General features: G+C 34.4%; 1 protein-coding gene across 4 annotated transcripts in view; it reads left to right on the top strand.

Moving 5' to 3' along the window:
- Nucleotides 1–14,370, top strand: part of LOC123720746 — a 43,772-nt gene extending 29,402 nt beyond the window's left edge. For 2 of the 4 annotated variants that reach the window (XM_045677484.1, XM_045677483.1), the window contains 5 exons: nucleotides 8,312–8,472; nucleotides 8,683–8,778; nucleotides 12,472–12,636; nucleotides 13,074–13,247; nucleotides 13,486–14,370. In XM_045677484.1, coding sequence (XP_045533440.1) covers nucleotides 8,401–8,472; nucleotides 8,683–8,778; nucleotides 12,472–12,636; nucleotides 13,074–13,247; nucleotides 13,486–13,665 — 687 coding nt within the window. In that variant the 5' untranslated portion in view covers nucleotides 8,312–8,400 and the 3' untranslated portion in view covers nucleotides 13,666–14,370. Of the gene's footprint in view, nucleotides 1–3,062; nucleotides 3,360–8,311; nucleotides 8,473–8,682; nucleotides 8,779–12,471; nucleotides 12,637–13,073; nucleotides 13,248–13,485 lie in introns of those variants that run through there. The other 2 variants (XM_045677485.1, XM_045677482.1) reach the window with 2 other exon arrangements.
- Nucleotides 14,371–14,908: the final 538 nt, after the last annotated feature.

The raw sequence follows: 14,908 nt of genomic DNA, 5'->3' as shown, positions 1-14,908 counted from the left end.
TAGGATTAGATCCATCACTTAATTTTTACTACCAATATTTGAAATGATTTATAATATTAAATAATAGAAATGTATGCATGCAAATGTAAAGAATAATTAAAAAAAATATAGATAAAGCAAATCGTCTGAAAGCTCATCTGATGTTAAATGATACCGCCCATACCATCAATGCCAGAGGGCTCGCGGGTCTGTTACCGGCCTTTGAAGATTTGGTACGCTACTTTTTTGAAGGACCCTAAGTCGAATTGGTGCAGAAAAAACTCTATACCGTTATTATAGAACTGTGTATTCCACATTTTCCTTAAAACGAATCACTACTATATGGGATTCTTATCACTATAATTCTCAGTAACCTGATAAGAATATAGTAATTCATCCTTCTGGATACAATTAGTAAGCTACTCATAATTGTGAATGAAGTATTATCGACAGGAAACTCCACGCTGATACAGACACAGGTGTAATGGCGTGACAAGTTCATGGAACTGAAAAGTGACGTAAGCATCCTAGGATTTTAAAGGTTATATTAAGAACTAGCAATATCGGTTATATTTAATTTGTTTTATACAAAAATTATATAAATTAACCCTACAGCTAGCATAAATTAATATAACAAATAACAATAACTAACCTTTAAATATAATGACTAAAATATATTATTAAAAGTAGTCCATTTAGGCAAGGTTCCGAAGATACTGGAAGCTTGTCTAAAGCAATTTAATAATTTGCTTTACACAAAATTAAGGCTTAATGTTGGTCTGAATCTTGGTTAAGCAGTAATAATTTTATTTACTACATACTCAGTACAACATAGAAGTTTTTTTTTAAATATTTGCACCCATTTAACTAAGTACCTTTAACAACAATAGTGAAATTGACAAAACAAGTCTCAACCTTCAAGCTTATCTTAATTAACAAATGGTGTGCTACCTGCAGTGATAGATCCTTTGTTGAATGCCAATTTACTAATGATCAGAGATTTTGTATATTATCTTCCTTATTGCACAGGCTTATCTCTCCATTAAGTAATGAGTTAATTGATTTATTAAATTTTCAATACTCATAAGTGCTTAATTATAGATATTTTTTTTTGTTAATTAAGATTAGTTATTGACTTTCCGTACAGTTCGTTTTTGAGTTGTTTTCAAAAGATTTTTAATGTTACTGTTAATTTTATTTTGCGACAACTATTAGATTTTAATAACAAGAACAGTGTTGACCTAGTGACTTCAGCGTCCAACTTTCATCTCTGAGGACGTAGATTCGATTTCTGGCTGTGCACCAATGGACTTTCGTTCTATGAGCGCATTAAAGATTTGCTCGAAGGGTGAAGGAAACCATCGTGATGATCGGCTTGCCTTAGACCCAAAAAAGTCGACGGCGTGTGTCAGGCACAAGTGGCTGATCATCTATGCTATCTTGCCTATTACATTGACAAATTATCATGAAATAGATACAGATATCGAAGACCCAAACTTAAAAACGTAGCGTCACTGATTTTTTTGATTCAATTTTAATACTATGGTTTTTTTATTCTCAAAATATTTACGTTGTTAATAATATAACCTTTGTAAACCACCACAAAGAGTACATAAAAATAATCTACATAAACAGGTATATACACACCTATATAGACATCTTACAACTATGTATAACTATGTATTCATAGTAAATCTAGATACATGTCTAGACTACGCGCATATAATGAGTTAATTACATTAACGATTATGATTTTTTATAACTATGAGTCAAGTTCATTGATTTGGTTAATTTTTATATAGGAAATGACCGGTCGGGGAAAAATAAAGCCGGATAGAATCACGGAAAATTAAACGAATCATTGCAAATGATTAAAGATGGAAATTTATTTGTTTTATTTATCTACGTATTTGTAATTTTATTCAGAAACGTGATACAGTTTGTATCGCGTCTTAGATGACGATGTATATTTATGGTTAATGAAGTGCTTATAGCCATTGCGGGTTTTTTAATTAACCCAGTAGTATTTTTTTAAAGAACATTTTCGCGATACTTAGCGATTTGATCAGATAGCAAAGGAATAGTTTTAAATGTACCGGGACTTTGTGCGTTTTAAGTATACTTAAAAACGGATTTTATAGTGTTATTAACATCAGTTTTTAATTTGTGATCATAGTATTACACTTATAAAGTAACAAGTAATAAGTAGTAATAAATATATTTTCTGTTTAAACATATACTTGTATATGAATATAATTGTGATTAGAAAAAATTATTTTATCAATATCTGAACAAAAAGGCTCGGGCATTACTATTTATTACAAACTAAAATTAAATATAATAAAAACTTTACTGGATGAATAGTAATTTTTAGTATTTAGAATTATAGGTTTGTAAAGTTAGTTTTCAACAGTCTAAAAATCATGGTTTTTTTTTGTAGTTGTATCATTCTTGAATTATTTCACAAATGTTGACGGAGAAAGTATTATAGAGATGTATTATGAAATCCGTGGGATTCTGACTCAACTGAAAAATTTGAATGAGTAATTCAATATGACTCAAACTAAAGTGAAATAACTGAAGTTTTAACAGATGCCACTAAATGATTGAGATTCATAATTGGCAATGAATCAATTCGGAAGTTCGGTCATCTAGGTTTAATAAAGAAATTAAACTAAAGGATGGGATATTTTACTGAAATAATTTCCCCCATAATATCATTTTTATTTCATAAATATTACACCACTAGCCTTAAGATGAATCATGCCAAAAAGTTACCAAGGCCGTAACTTTCGCGGCTAAAACGATTACGTGCGTATAGGTTTGTTCAACGGAAAAGTATTGTAGCGCGAAAATTTTCAACCCTCACAGGGCCCAGACCCTAAACTACATACAGGTAATCAACTGGGTGGGATCGAGACCCGCCTTAACCACCATTGGTCGTCGCAAGCCTACTCGAGTATCCCTTGCCGCCATTCGCTCTCCCGCACGCGCGCCCCACTGCTACAGCCACGTGTTCAGCACTCAGCTAGGCTTTATCATTCGCGCCATCAGACCATTTCATTTAGTCGCTTACCTGACACGACGCGTGCGACATCAATTTTGGGGATGTCAAAGGCGATCAATTGTTATGGATTACATTAGTATCCCGCACTTCGCGACATTCAGACAAGCCGGCACTGTGATAATTAGATTAAAGATGGATGTATCTGACAGCTGTTGTGGCAGCCCTAAGCAGCTCCCTGCGTACCTGGGCCCTGTTCATAGGCCCTCAGGTTGTGAACGATGTTCTAGGACCAGATCTTTTAACCAATATAGTGACTGTGATAGTGAATTAGTGGACCGATGTCGAACCTACAGATCAAGCGTTGCCAAAAGCAGTAAGCCCTATTTTCTTTTTTTATTTCGAAAAGCTTTTGAATTTCTGAAATATTCTCATTTCTCATATACGTTGCTATAGCAACGCAATGTTAGTAGTAGGTAAAAAAAATATAGTCTGTTAATAATCCAAACATACAATTTTGTAAACTCGTATGTGTAACTGTAAATAAAGTTAGTTACTCAATAACACTGTTTTTACTCGTAAAGCTTTTTGGAATTTATTTTTGTTGAAATTGAATTTTTAATCAAATATTAAATTAACTAAAGCTTAGTAATTGTCATCAAATATGTAAGATCTTTGCATCTTGGCTTGAGGTGAGGATATTTAATCCAATAATGTAAACAATATGGGTACATCCCACGGAAGCAATCCTTATCTCAGCGATTATACATTGTATTAGATATTTATTACATAAATATCCGGCTAACAAGTGTTTGGGCATACAAATCTAGCTCTACAATGTTAATTGAACTAGACTTAAACTAATTAAATGGACTGTTACCGGAATAACATTTCTGTCTAAATGTTTCAATCCTTTAACAGTCGTACAGTTATGTCAGCACTCAGGGGCTGTTTCGTAATTAGTACTCACTGCAGTCCACGACTCTATATAGGGCCAAGAAATGATAAAGTTATGCTATAAAATGCGTAATTTGCACAAGCATATTTGACGAAGCGATTTTGAAACTTAGACTAAGACATCTTTTAAATTTTTTCGTATTTCACTCATTTGGTATTTAAAATCTTTATAAATTTGCATGGCTAGGCTACAGTTGAATTACATTTAATTTGTATTCGTTTAATTAAGCATTTCATTTAAATTATACCGATATTAGCTACTGAATATTGGAATTATTTATCATTAAAGAAAAACAATACAATTAATTAACAAAATGGCTTCATCGATTTGACAACAATACCAATCGTTTAGGCTATATTATAACATTATATTAGATCCGCTTTTAATTTTAATATTTGGGTCACATCCGCGTTCTCTATATTTATAACTAATTTCGTATTATTATGTTATATAATTATATATAATTAGTATACATTTTCCCGGAAGTTGTAGTATTTTTACGATTTCTGTGACTAGATACAACAAAACCCAAGACATCCGTAAAAAACAAGTTAAGGTACTTCACCTAAGGTTTTGTACTTAACATTTTTAATCAATCAGATTTGCCTTTTAATTATTAATTTGACTAGAATTTTAGTAAAAAAGCATAAAGTATATAATGTAAAATATTATTTTTATTATTATACCATTTCACCATTTAAACAAAAACACTAGGCTTATCCTTGTAGAAGAAGAAAAAATTATAAATATATAACCGTTAAATTAACTTTAATTGTATTTACATAAAATTGTTTTAGTTTGATATTTCTGTGAATCTCACCGAGTGAATCTATATAATTAAAGGTATGAAGCCACAAGATGGATGTTTTAAAACGTAACAATGCGGTGATAAAAAGAAAAATCTCTGTAAAGACAGGAAAAAGTCCATGTTTATAGTTTAATGGCGGTCCGGTCAATTTCATGAACTATGTCCAACTCGTTATAGCTGCAATCCTTTTCGTCATTAACAACATTTTCAAACTAATCCCTCTTCATTTAACCGCACAATTAGAGACAGTTATTCCAGGGAGCTGGAATCATCACGATTATAATTGCTCGTCACACATACCTACACCACTTGGAGACATAGATACAAGACACTATTACGCTTTCTTTCATGGGAAACGAGTCTTGTACTATGCTTTGAAACTTGTCGAGCGCTTCATTTGTTATGTTAGTTAAGTCTTTTTTGTTCGTGAGATCTTGCTATTGGCGTGAAGGACCTGCACAGCCCACTGTTTTGGCGAGCTTGGCTCAGTGTGATAAGTAAGGCATTTCAGTCATCGTTGACAATGTAATATAGCCTCTGTAAAATTTCGGATTTTATTTGAAGCATATTATATCATCTTGGTTTCGGTTACTTCTTAATAGGTATCGACTGGTTCTTAATAGCTTCAGACCTTTATTCATTGTCTTGTGTAGCTTTGTTCTTTTTTGCAAAATAAAATACAAAAAGATAGTTGTAATATCTGAATGATTTATGGGTAATACAATGAAGTTTTGCGGTGTAAATTTATAACGTTTCATGACCTTTTTTTTTGTTGTAGTACGGGTTTGACAAAATAAGGGTGGACATTTAGTTATACTTCAAATAAGTTAAAATCAAAATTTTAGTTTAATTAAATTAAACAGATTTATAATTGAATTTTATTTTATGTTTTCGATTTTCGATACGAATACCGTAAGATACGTTATCGCGCCACGCGCTACTCTGCGATAATTTGTCTTATTATGCGCAGTCAAATTTTACGACCACTTCGGTTGTTAAGCATTTCGAACAAAATGAAGTATTCGTTCTCAATTTAAAACACCCAATTTAATGTTAATTTAATGATTTTCTTTGTTCAACAAACGTGTCTCTATTAATTATAGCCCGGCAAATAATTGTATTTGATCCCAATCGGAGAACTAATGAGTCGTTTGGCATAGACTGTCGCATTTATCTCCTCTTTATTTACATAATCACTCGCAGGCGCCTACCACGAAGCCCCGCCAAACGGAATAGCGCGTACTTTTCTCAGTTTTGGAGTCGAAATTCTAGTTAGCAGCGCGCGATTTCTTTTTAAAAAGGTTAACAAGGTGCTCTCGTTTGGGTCCTTTTTCGTGCCGAACAGCCTCCTTTTGTGTACGAGCGAGCTGTTAAAAAATAAACGAATTCTTTGTTTCTCGGGTAGTCGAGCCGACCTCCGACGCGGTCCCTACTTTTTTATGCCCCCTTATAACCTGTGTATTACCTACGTGTAGGTATCCACGGTTTATGGTCGGTCAGATCTTCAATGGGCTAAGGAATTCGATCGAGTCTCCTCATTGTCCATTTATATTTTTTAACATAGTAATTACTGATCCTTTAAATGAGATACTTTTGGAATCTGGTAATTCGATCTCGAAAATTTTTGATGTTTTGACGCGAAAAAATTGCATCGCCGGAAAGACGCATACTAAAGATGTTTGCATTTAGATTGCGATTATTAAAAAGAGATTAGATGTGAATTATTTTAACATTTTGTTGATTGAAGGCATGAAAAATTACATGATGTTACGATCGGCGACTCTACATCTTTTTACGAGTTGACCTGTTAGTTTTTTTGGTTGAACTGTTGTCGGTGAGCTGCGGTTGCTTGCTTTTGACCGGCGCACTAATAAAATGTTATGATCGTGTGTTTAACGCGTGTTGTGTGTCGGACCTTCCTTTTGACAAGATCATTATTGCCCGGCTCCACCTTTGCGGTCGTCTTTTGTACCAGCCTTGTTATTGCATCAATTAAGTAGTATAGTCTACAACTAAATCGCATCTAATTAGTTAGCGCTCTCACAGCCTTATTTACGCCATCATTAAAAAATTGAAATGAAATGGGATATATCGCGATTTCTTTTCATCCCAAGGGGCGTGTGATAATCGAGTTCCGTTCAGAGCTTAGTTAAATAATAAGCGGTGGAGCTTATAACTATAATTTTATTTTATTTGGCCGCCGCTTGAGCCGCGGGCTAAGCAACAAAATCGCCACAGAACTCGCTAACGAGAGGTAAAAATAAAAAGTCTCACAATTTTACACGATCGGCAATTCGTTGTCCATTTTAGGTGGAGTTGTGTGTAAAATCAGATGTATTTTTAAAGTCTCGTTGTTAAATATCTAAACATTGTAGCGTCAATGAAATGGCGTAAAGTTCTATAACGTTAGTCACTAAAGTAGACATAACACATGTGATTCACACACTGAGTCAAAACAGTAAGAGTAAATAAGGGGCCATCAGTGAGTAACGCCGAAACGGACGATTATGATCTAGGTAATTGTATTTTGCGATAATTTATTCCCCATGAAGGTTAGTTATATTGTTTCATGTGTATTATTTGTTAAATTTGTTGTGTTATTATTTTGAAAAAAGTTCCGTAAATATATCCGCAACACCGTTAAAATTGCCGCATTAATGATTCACGCAAGTTCACCGGACAATTAGCAAAGGCTGTCCACCTCTGGGCCGCGATGTATTAATTCATCGGATGTTCAACGATTACCATAATCGATACAATAGTGTGCGACGCATACGCAACAAGCTTTTTAATTTCATTGACAAGATGCAACTGAATTTCGGGTAATCAATTAGTGTCAACGGTAGTCACGTGACAGCACCACGGAGAGTGTTCGGAGGAGTTGTTCGGATTAATAACTTGAGTTGAGTTTTATCAGTGGACCTCGAGGCAGAATACGTAATTCCACCCGTATCACCTTGTCCGTCGTTCCACAATTTAGCGTTTTTAATGCAGTTTGTATCCACCACTTTGTGGAATCAGCATACTGAAGTATTTCCGAACCAATTCGACTTAGGCCCCTTAAAAAAAAGAGCGCACCAACTATAACACGGCGAGCCCTCTGGCATTGAGAGTGTCCATGAAGGGGCGGTATAATTTTACATAAGATTAGCCTCCTGCCACTTTGCACCTTGTTTTATAAAAAAAAGATTTCTATATGTCAATAACGCTTTGAATTTGATGTTTTCCTTGCTCGGTGCCCGGCCTCGATTCTCAGTCACCCTTAGATACTACTTGTTTTGACTAAATACCATTTACTTCGATTATGTGAAAAAAAAAATTATATCTTTTTAGGTGCAGTTAGTTATTGTTGAGCAAAATTATTTTAAAATTAAAAATTTTTGTTCGTCATATATATTATTAGGAGACAACTTTAAATATTACTAATTAGTGTCGATAGATATAATATAAAGTAGATAAAAAATAGAAAGCAAAAACATGAGTTTTGTGTAAACAATATAGTCGTGTGTTTATCTGTAGTAACTTTAAATTTAATTTATATTAACGTATCATCAATTTGCAGGATTCGTCAACGTCTGCGCAGCAGTTTGCCTTGTTCTTCTGGTGGGAGGGCTCTCACCGCAGTCGACAGCGGCACCTCATAATCGAATTATGGACAGACAACGTAGGTCATCCTCCCAGGAGAATCACATTTGGGGAAACCCTTGTGATTATGGCTCTGATGTAAGTACCTTAGAACTCGAACTATATTATTATTTTCGTCAATTAACTAGATTTATATATTTGAATTAACATATTTAAATTTAATTTTGTTTTTAAATTAAGTTATAATTGACAAAAAGTATTTGGTATTTAGTTTATTTGAATAGATTTTTTATGAGGATGAATACTTAATTTATAAAATAACAATGTTTTTTTTTTTTTAATTTTCAGAGCAAATCGTTAAAATACTCAGCAAAACTAGCTAAAGAAGTTGAGATTCAAGCGAGGAACGCCCTCAATGCAGCATCGGAGTATAAAGATAAATTTGTAAGTACTTGACTAATTTATAAAAAACTAGCTTCGCCCGCGTTGATTTCATGTATTTTGCGACCTGTTCAATAAACCGAAACTTAAATAGAAATCACACTATTTATTCGTGAAAACTGTACAAAAACGTGTCAGCTAGTTTCTGAGTTTACCGCGTTCATACACATGTGTATACGCGATATTTGAGGATACATATATAAAAAACAATTTGGAACAAAATTTGCCACGAATTAGATCATGTTTGTGAATAGTGATTTTAATTGACGACGCTCTAAGGAAAATATTTGAAATATTTGCTTTCATTGACGGTGTTTGTCGAGTAACGAGACAATTGCAGCGTAGTAATCGCATCAATATTCCCGTCGCGTAGCTCTAAATGAGCGGACGCAACCTGCGACCGGCCAATACCTATAAAACCGAACTAAGGACATCGCATGTACCTTTAGGGCTAAATAAATATGTATCCACTTGTGAATACTGTAATGCATGTTAGATAACATAATTTTGTAGGTTTTGCTTGAAATCTCGTACTAAAAGGTACTGGAAAAATTTTCAGCCATTAGCAATTCTTTGCGTGCACGTTTTTAGCGCCATTTTCTCACCGCGTCGGATGGCGTGGAAGAGATTGCATCAGCGCGGGCGCCGCCGGTTTCGCCTCTGTACGTCCGCTGCCGCTTCCTCCCTTTTAATTATAATTTTGTACTGCGTTTATTTTATGCCAAATCACCACATCGGCAGACCTCAATTTTGAACGCGTTTTAAACCCCCCAATTACGTTAACACCCAAAAAATTACATATTACATTCACGCTCGGAACCGATGCCGATCGAATTTGCATTCAGGAATTTTTACGGCCGTACGTTGTGTAATAAGAATCCCAATGGGACAATTCAATCATTATAATCCCGAGTATATTATATTTCCGAATCGGAAGTAAGGTGGCCCGAGCAATGAGCAGTAATGTGATGTAGTCGCGCCACGAATCATTTATGGATGACCTTCTACCACGACGGCACGCGTGACATTCGTTGTCACAGCGATCGGAGTACATTTCGATAACAATTGGTATTAACTGAGAATGATCGAGTGTTGGACGGTCAATGGAAAGGGAACAATGAATGAATATCCATTCGTGTAGGCCAGCTGTGTTGAGTGACGTTCGCGTATGAGGTATGGTAGCATTTGTAATAGGCTCGCCGGTCGTAACGACGGCGACGTCCTGTCCGCTCACTGCTGCCTCTCCATCGTAAAATGACATTATCAACGCACAGTAGCCGGAACGAACTACAGGACGATGCGCATACGCACCGAATACTGATTGCGCATTAGTATTGCACGACACACCTGCCCGATGATTTTTTTCTGTCTCTCCCCATAATGTCGGTCATTCGTTAGTCATGTATCATTTATTGGTATCGACACTTCACAATAGTGAGGCTATAGTCGTGTCAGTCGCAAGGACCTTAGTATGTAGTATTTTGACATTTTCAGAATCTTATTTTGCAGCTTATGTTTCTTCAAGTAATGTATGCAAATTTTTAAGAGTATTGTTAGCACATAGTGAATAAAAACGATATAGAAAAAAATACCGTGTGATACAAAACACAATATCCAAATTACTCGAGTTATCTGTCGTCAGCTCATTCCTTATAAATAACTGGCCGTGCTTTACCGAGAACGCAATAACAAATTCAACGAACCCTACCGGTACTGTGTGACTCCGCACTGGCCACCGTGTGAATGTGCCACAGCATTCGTGTTTTTAGACTACGCCGGTGTCAAATTATCGCATCATATTTTGACGGTTGAATTGCTCAGATATTCATCAAGATAGCCGAAACCTTTGCTTTAAAAATGTAATGTGAAAAGTGACCGAGGCGAGCGTGTGCCGCGTTCTTTTACGCTTATCGACTCGTTACGTTTCTTGATACATAAACATTGTATTATACATGGCATTACATACAATATGTACATACTTAGTGCGATAGCGTTGTTCACACAGGCGACAGGCTGTCTGCGGCGGTGGAGACGTGTGCGGACGAGTGTAAGCGATGTGGTGCGTTTGTGTGAGTGCTTGTTTATTTGATAAGCTTCCGATGTTTCGAGCTAGCTATCCGGATGCTAAGTCGTCGAATTTCTTAGATCCCACCTACGGGAGCTGTGAATGCATTATTGCATGCAGGTGCCTCATCGTCTCCGAGTATTTAATGATATTTACTTTTGAATCAGAATAACAAATTTTATTGAGAACTTTTATATTTTAATATCGAATACTACTTTCATTAACCATACATTAATATAAATGGATTAAATGTCTTAAAATTCATTACATTTATAAACATATATAAATTTTGAACATATTGCTATGAAAATTATTCCATTATACACATACAACATATAACAATTGTCCAAGGCTTTAATATCTACCGGACGAACACCTGCGTCTAAACTTAGTGCTCAAGTACATAATTGTCAACACGACACATTCCTCTTATGATAATAACTTGAAATTTAATTTTAAATTAATTACATTGTTGTACAGAATATGCGAATTAACTGAACAAAACATATTTTTTTTTAATATTTGGCTATTCACAGTAATGTCTACTTGTGTCGTAATTGAAATTCTCTTTCAAAACACTCAATATAGATAAAATCTTTCACAATAATAATTTTGGTAACGATTTGTATGCGCTTAATCAATATTATTGTTATGCAATATTTTACCGTAATCGCCAAATATTGTAAGGGACACTTATTTAAAATAAATGTTGCATCTGCTTCTGTTGTTGGCGCAAATTGTACTCTAATGAATGGATATATGGTTTAAATTTGATAAGCAGTTGTTAGTCACGTATATTGGGATCGTAGTGTCAAATTTTAATGTTGAAACGGTTTTATTACGTGACATGTCGGCGGTAGTGGACAGACCTCCTGTTTCGATCTCATCTTTCACACGACCTTGGCTGACCCATGATAAAACTTATCCAAATATTTTGTTAAAAATTTTCCTTATATGCTACTGAATATTTCGATTACAATGAACAATAAATATGAATTGAGGATTGAGTCAATACAAGTTTCTTTTATAGATATGAGAGATATAGAAAACTGCCCAAACTAACTCACAGAAAAGAGGCCGCTAAAACATATTTTAAATAATAGAAATATAAATAAATTAAAGGATAAATAATTGACTTACATGAGTGGTCGAAATATCCGAAAGTACTAAGAACCAGGGCAAATTGTGGCCCATATATACTGAAGGAAATTGCTTATCGTTCCTTCCAATCTTCTTTTCCATTGAAGTCAATCAACGCGTACGAACTGGTCTCTATTTTTATAATTCAAAGAACCATGCTGATTCACAAGGCTACCAAACTTTAAGTCTTATTTTGGACCTCTTTCCTGAACATTTTCTCACTATATTAAGATTATAAACTATGGACACACTACTTTCACTTAATAGAGCTACTGAAGAAGTGAAATAGGTGGTTTTTAGAGTAGTTGGTGCGTTTATACGCTTGCTAATACGTAATATCATTTACAAGGAAGATTGTGGACACTATAAACGTATAATGATTCCACGTAGAGCAATTTCTGTAGTTAATATATCTGTGGGCGGAGGACAATATACGAAACAGTATTTACGAAGTATTAATTATTCTTAATATTATATATTTATTGTTATAGGTCAAGCTTCATAGTTTCTCAACATATGAAGATTTACTCAGCACCTGGAGTGGCACCGATTGGCTCAAGGGCTACAGCTGGTTAAACCAAGAAGTCAAAGATGGTCTACCGCAAGGAAATCTTCGTTACAAGGGTGTCACTGAAGAATACCTGGACAGTTTAATGGTATGTTTTTGTTATCAATAGGCCTAATCAACCGATGATCTAAGCTAACGCTTTTATAACATTTTAACTTTTATAATAAAGTATCAAGCAATTCAGATAATGACTGGTGGTTACTTAACAAATACGATTTGATTGTTTTATAAACGAAAGGCGGCGAATTCGCTGATGTTCAAAAACGTGCATCCGTATGTGTTTTTCAATCGATTTCAAAGAAGCGGCATCGTCGGTGGCACTCATTGTTGTCAGCCGACTATGGTTTACGTGAGAACACAATGGTTTCGCAATGTGGATGGTTCGACAATCTTCGAAATTGGATTGATAAAGGTTTTGAAACCGCGGAGGGAATTGAGCGCAATTTGATTGACGCGATTCCATATAGCATTTTCATAATGATTAACTCTTGTCAACGTGTTTAACGGTTATATGTTTTATTACAGAATAATATTGACGGACATCTGCCGTCAATGTACAGGGGTCTGAAGATGGTAGTCGCTGGACTGTATCTCGTAAGCACGGAAGGCTTGAATGATGACATCAGGTCTGATGCTGAACTCAAACAGAACATCACGAAGACAATGCACAACGCTCGGGCTGTTCTATGCTTATTTAGTGTAAGTATTAGATATTGTGTTTTTACGAATTTGTGGAATTGTTCTAGGATATTATTTTATCATAACAGTATAAAATGTATGCCGATTACGTATATAATGCCTTTTAATGTTTAAGCTATAATTATGAAGTAGAGCATTCATCAAAATAAGTTCACTGGGCCTAGATAACCACTTTATAGCTGAAGGTTTAGGTGTTATGATCATTAATTTATTGATGAATTTTCTCTTATTGTTTCAGGATGTAATGAGATCTCGTAACCTTGAGGTAGCTCCACTCCTAGACTCGGAACTTCCCGACTTCAAGAACGACAAGGTTCTCTACGCATTTTTAGTGTACAGGGACACACTTAACTACTTAGACTACCTTTCTGATGTCTTCAAGAAGATGTACGTTGTAGACTCACAGAAGACTGATTGATGATTTACAACAGAATTGAATGAGTTACACGATACGACTATATTTCGATGGTGATAAGTGACGTCTGTAAAGACGTATATTGTATGTGTGTAACTTGTTCACGTCTGCCCCATTTTTGTATTATACTCGGACTGTCTACTTAACTGATGGTGCTTTTAAATATAGTTAACAATTTTAGCCGAGAATCTCTGCACCATCAATAGTAGTGAATTTATTTGCCATTATATTGCCATTTCGGTCCAGAGCGAAACAGTTCCTGTATGTAAATAGTTGAATTTAAATTATTTATTAAGAAGGCAGCTTAATTCTAAATTTTCCGCTAGTCAAGGTTATTTATTTACGTACAATTCATAGTTTCAATTTTGAAATTCATAGTGTAAGTGACTCTCATTCCACCAAACTTGCGTGCTAGTAAATTATTATTTGATTGTTTCATCTGAGTGTTTTGATATGAATGTTATCGAGGGAAAGATTGAAGCAGAAATAATTTGATTTGTACATTTTACTTTAGTTTCCTTTTAGTTTTACTCGAATTCTTTGTTAACTATTTATATGGCTGTTACAAAACTATGACTAGCTTTAATGAAGCAGCTAATTATATTGTAAAGTATAGAGCCAGTGTATTTATGACTTAATCATTATTTGTATAGTTCAAATAGTATTTATGACTGCGCAAACGGCTATGTTTGTGATATTAAATTATTACAATTATTATTTATTTTTATTTGCCCCTCAAAAAAATACTTATAAACAAAACACACAGAGTGTTTACTTTGAAATCCAAAATCTATATTAAACTATGTTTAATTGTTTAATTACAAAGCCTTATGAATCAAATAAAAACATATTTACGAGTATTTTAATAGAATATTATTTTTATATATACGAAAGCGTTAAAAATTGTTCAAGTGGCACCTAACTATAACCTAGCAAAACACTACAAAATCGATTTTGTAGCCAAAAATTTATTAAGGGTTTCAAGTTTTCCTTCAATCTGTATTACAATTTAATATCTTAAAATATTTCCTTCCAATAGGGTGTCCCTACGGGTCTATCATTTATTTACACAAGATGTTCACACGCCAATGAATATTTACGTTCCCTGTGTCGCTCTGAACGAACGAACAAAAATAAAAAGCCAAGAAATGTCGTTCATTCATAATTATCGTTCGTACGTGACCATAAAGCTTACTATACACAAATCACCCAGAAATAAGGAAAAATCGTAAAGATTTTTAAAAGT

The sequence above is a fragment of the Pieris brassicae genome, chromosome 2 (genome assembly GCF_905147105.1).
Source record: "Pieris brassicae chromosome 2, ilPieBrab1.1, whole genome shotgun sequence".
Taxonomy (NCBI): Eukaryota; Metazoa; Arthropoda; class Insecta; order Lepidoptera; family Pieridae; genus Pieris; species Pieris brassicae.
The sequence above is the reverse complement of the archived record's forward strand: the minus strand, read 5'-3'. Positions and strand labels throughout refer to the sequence as shown.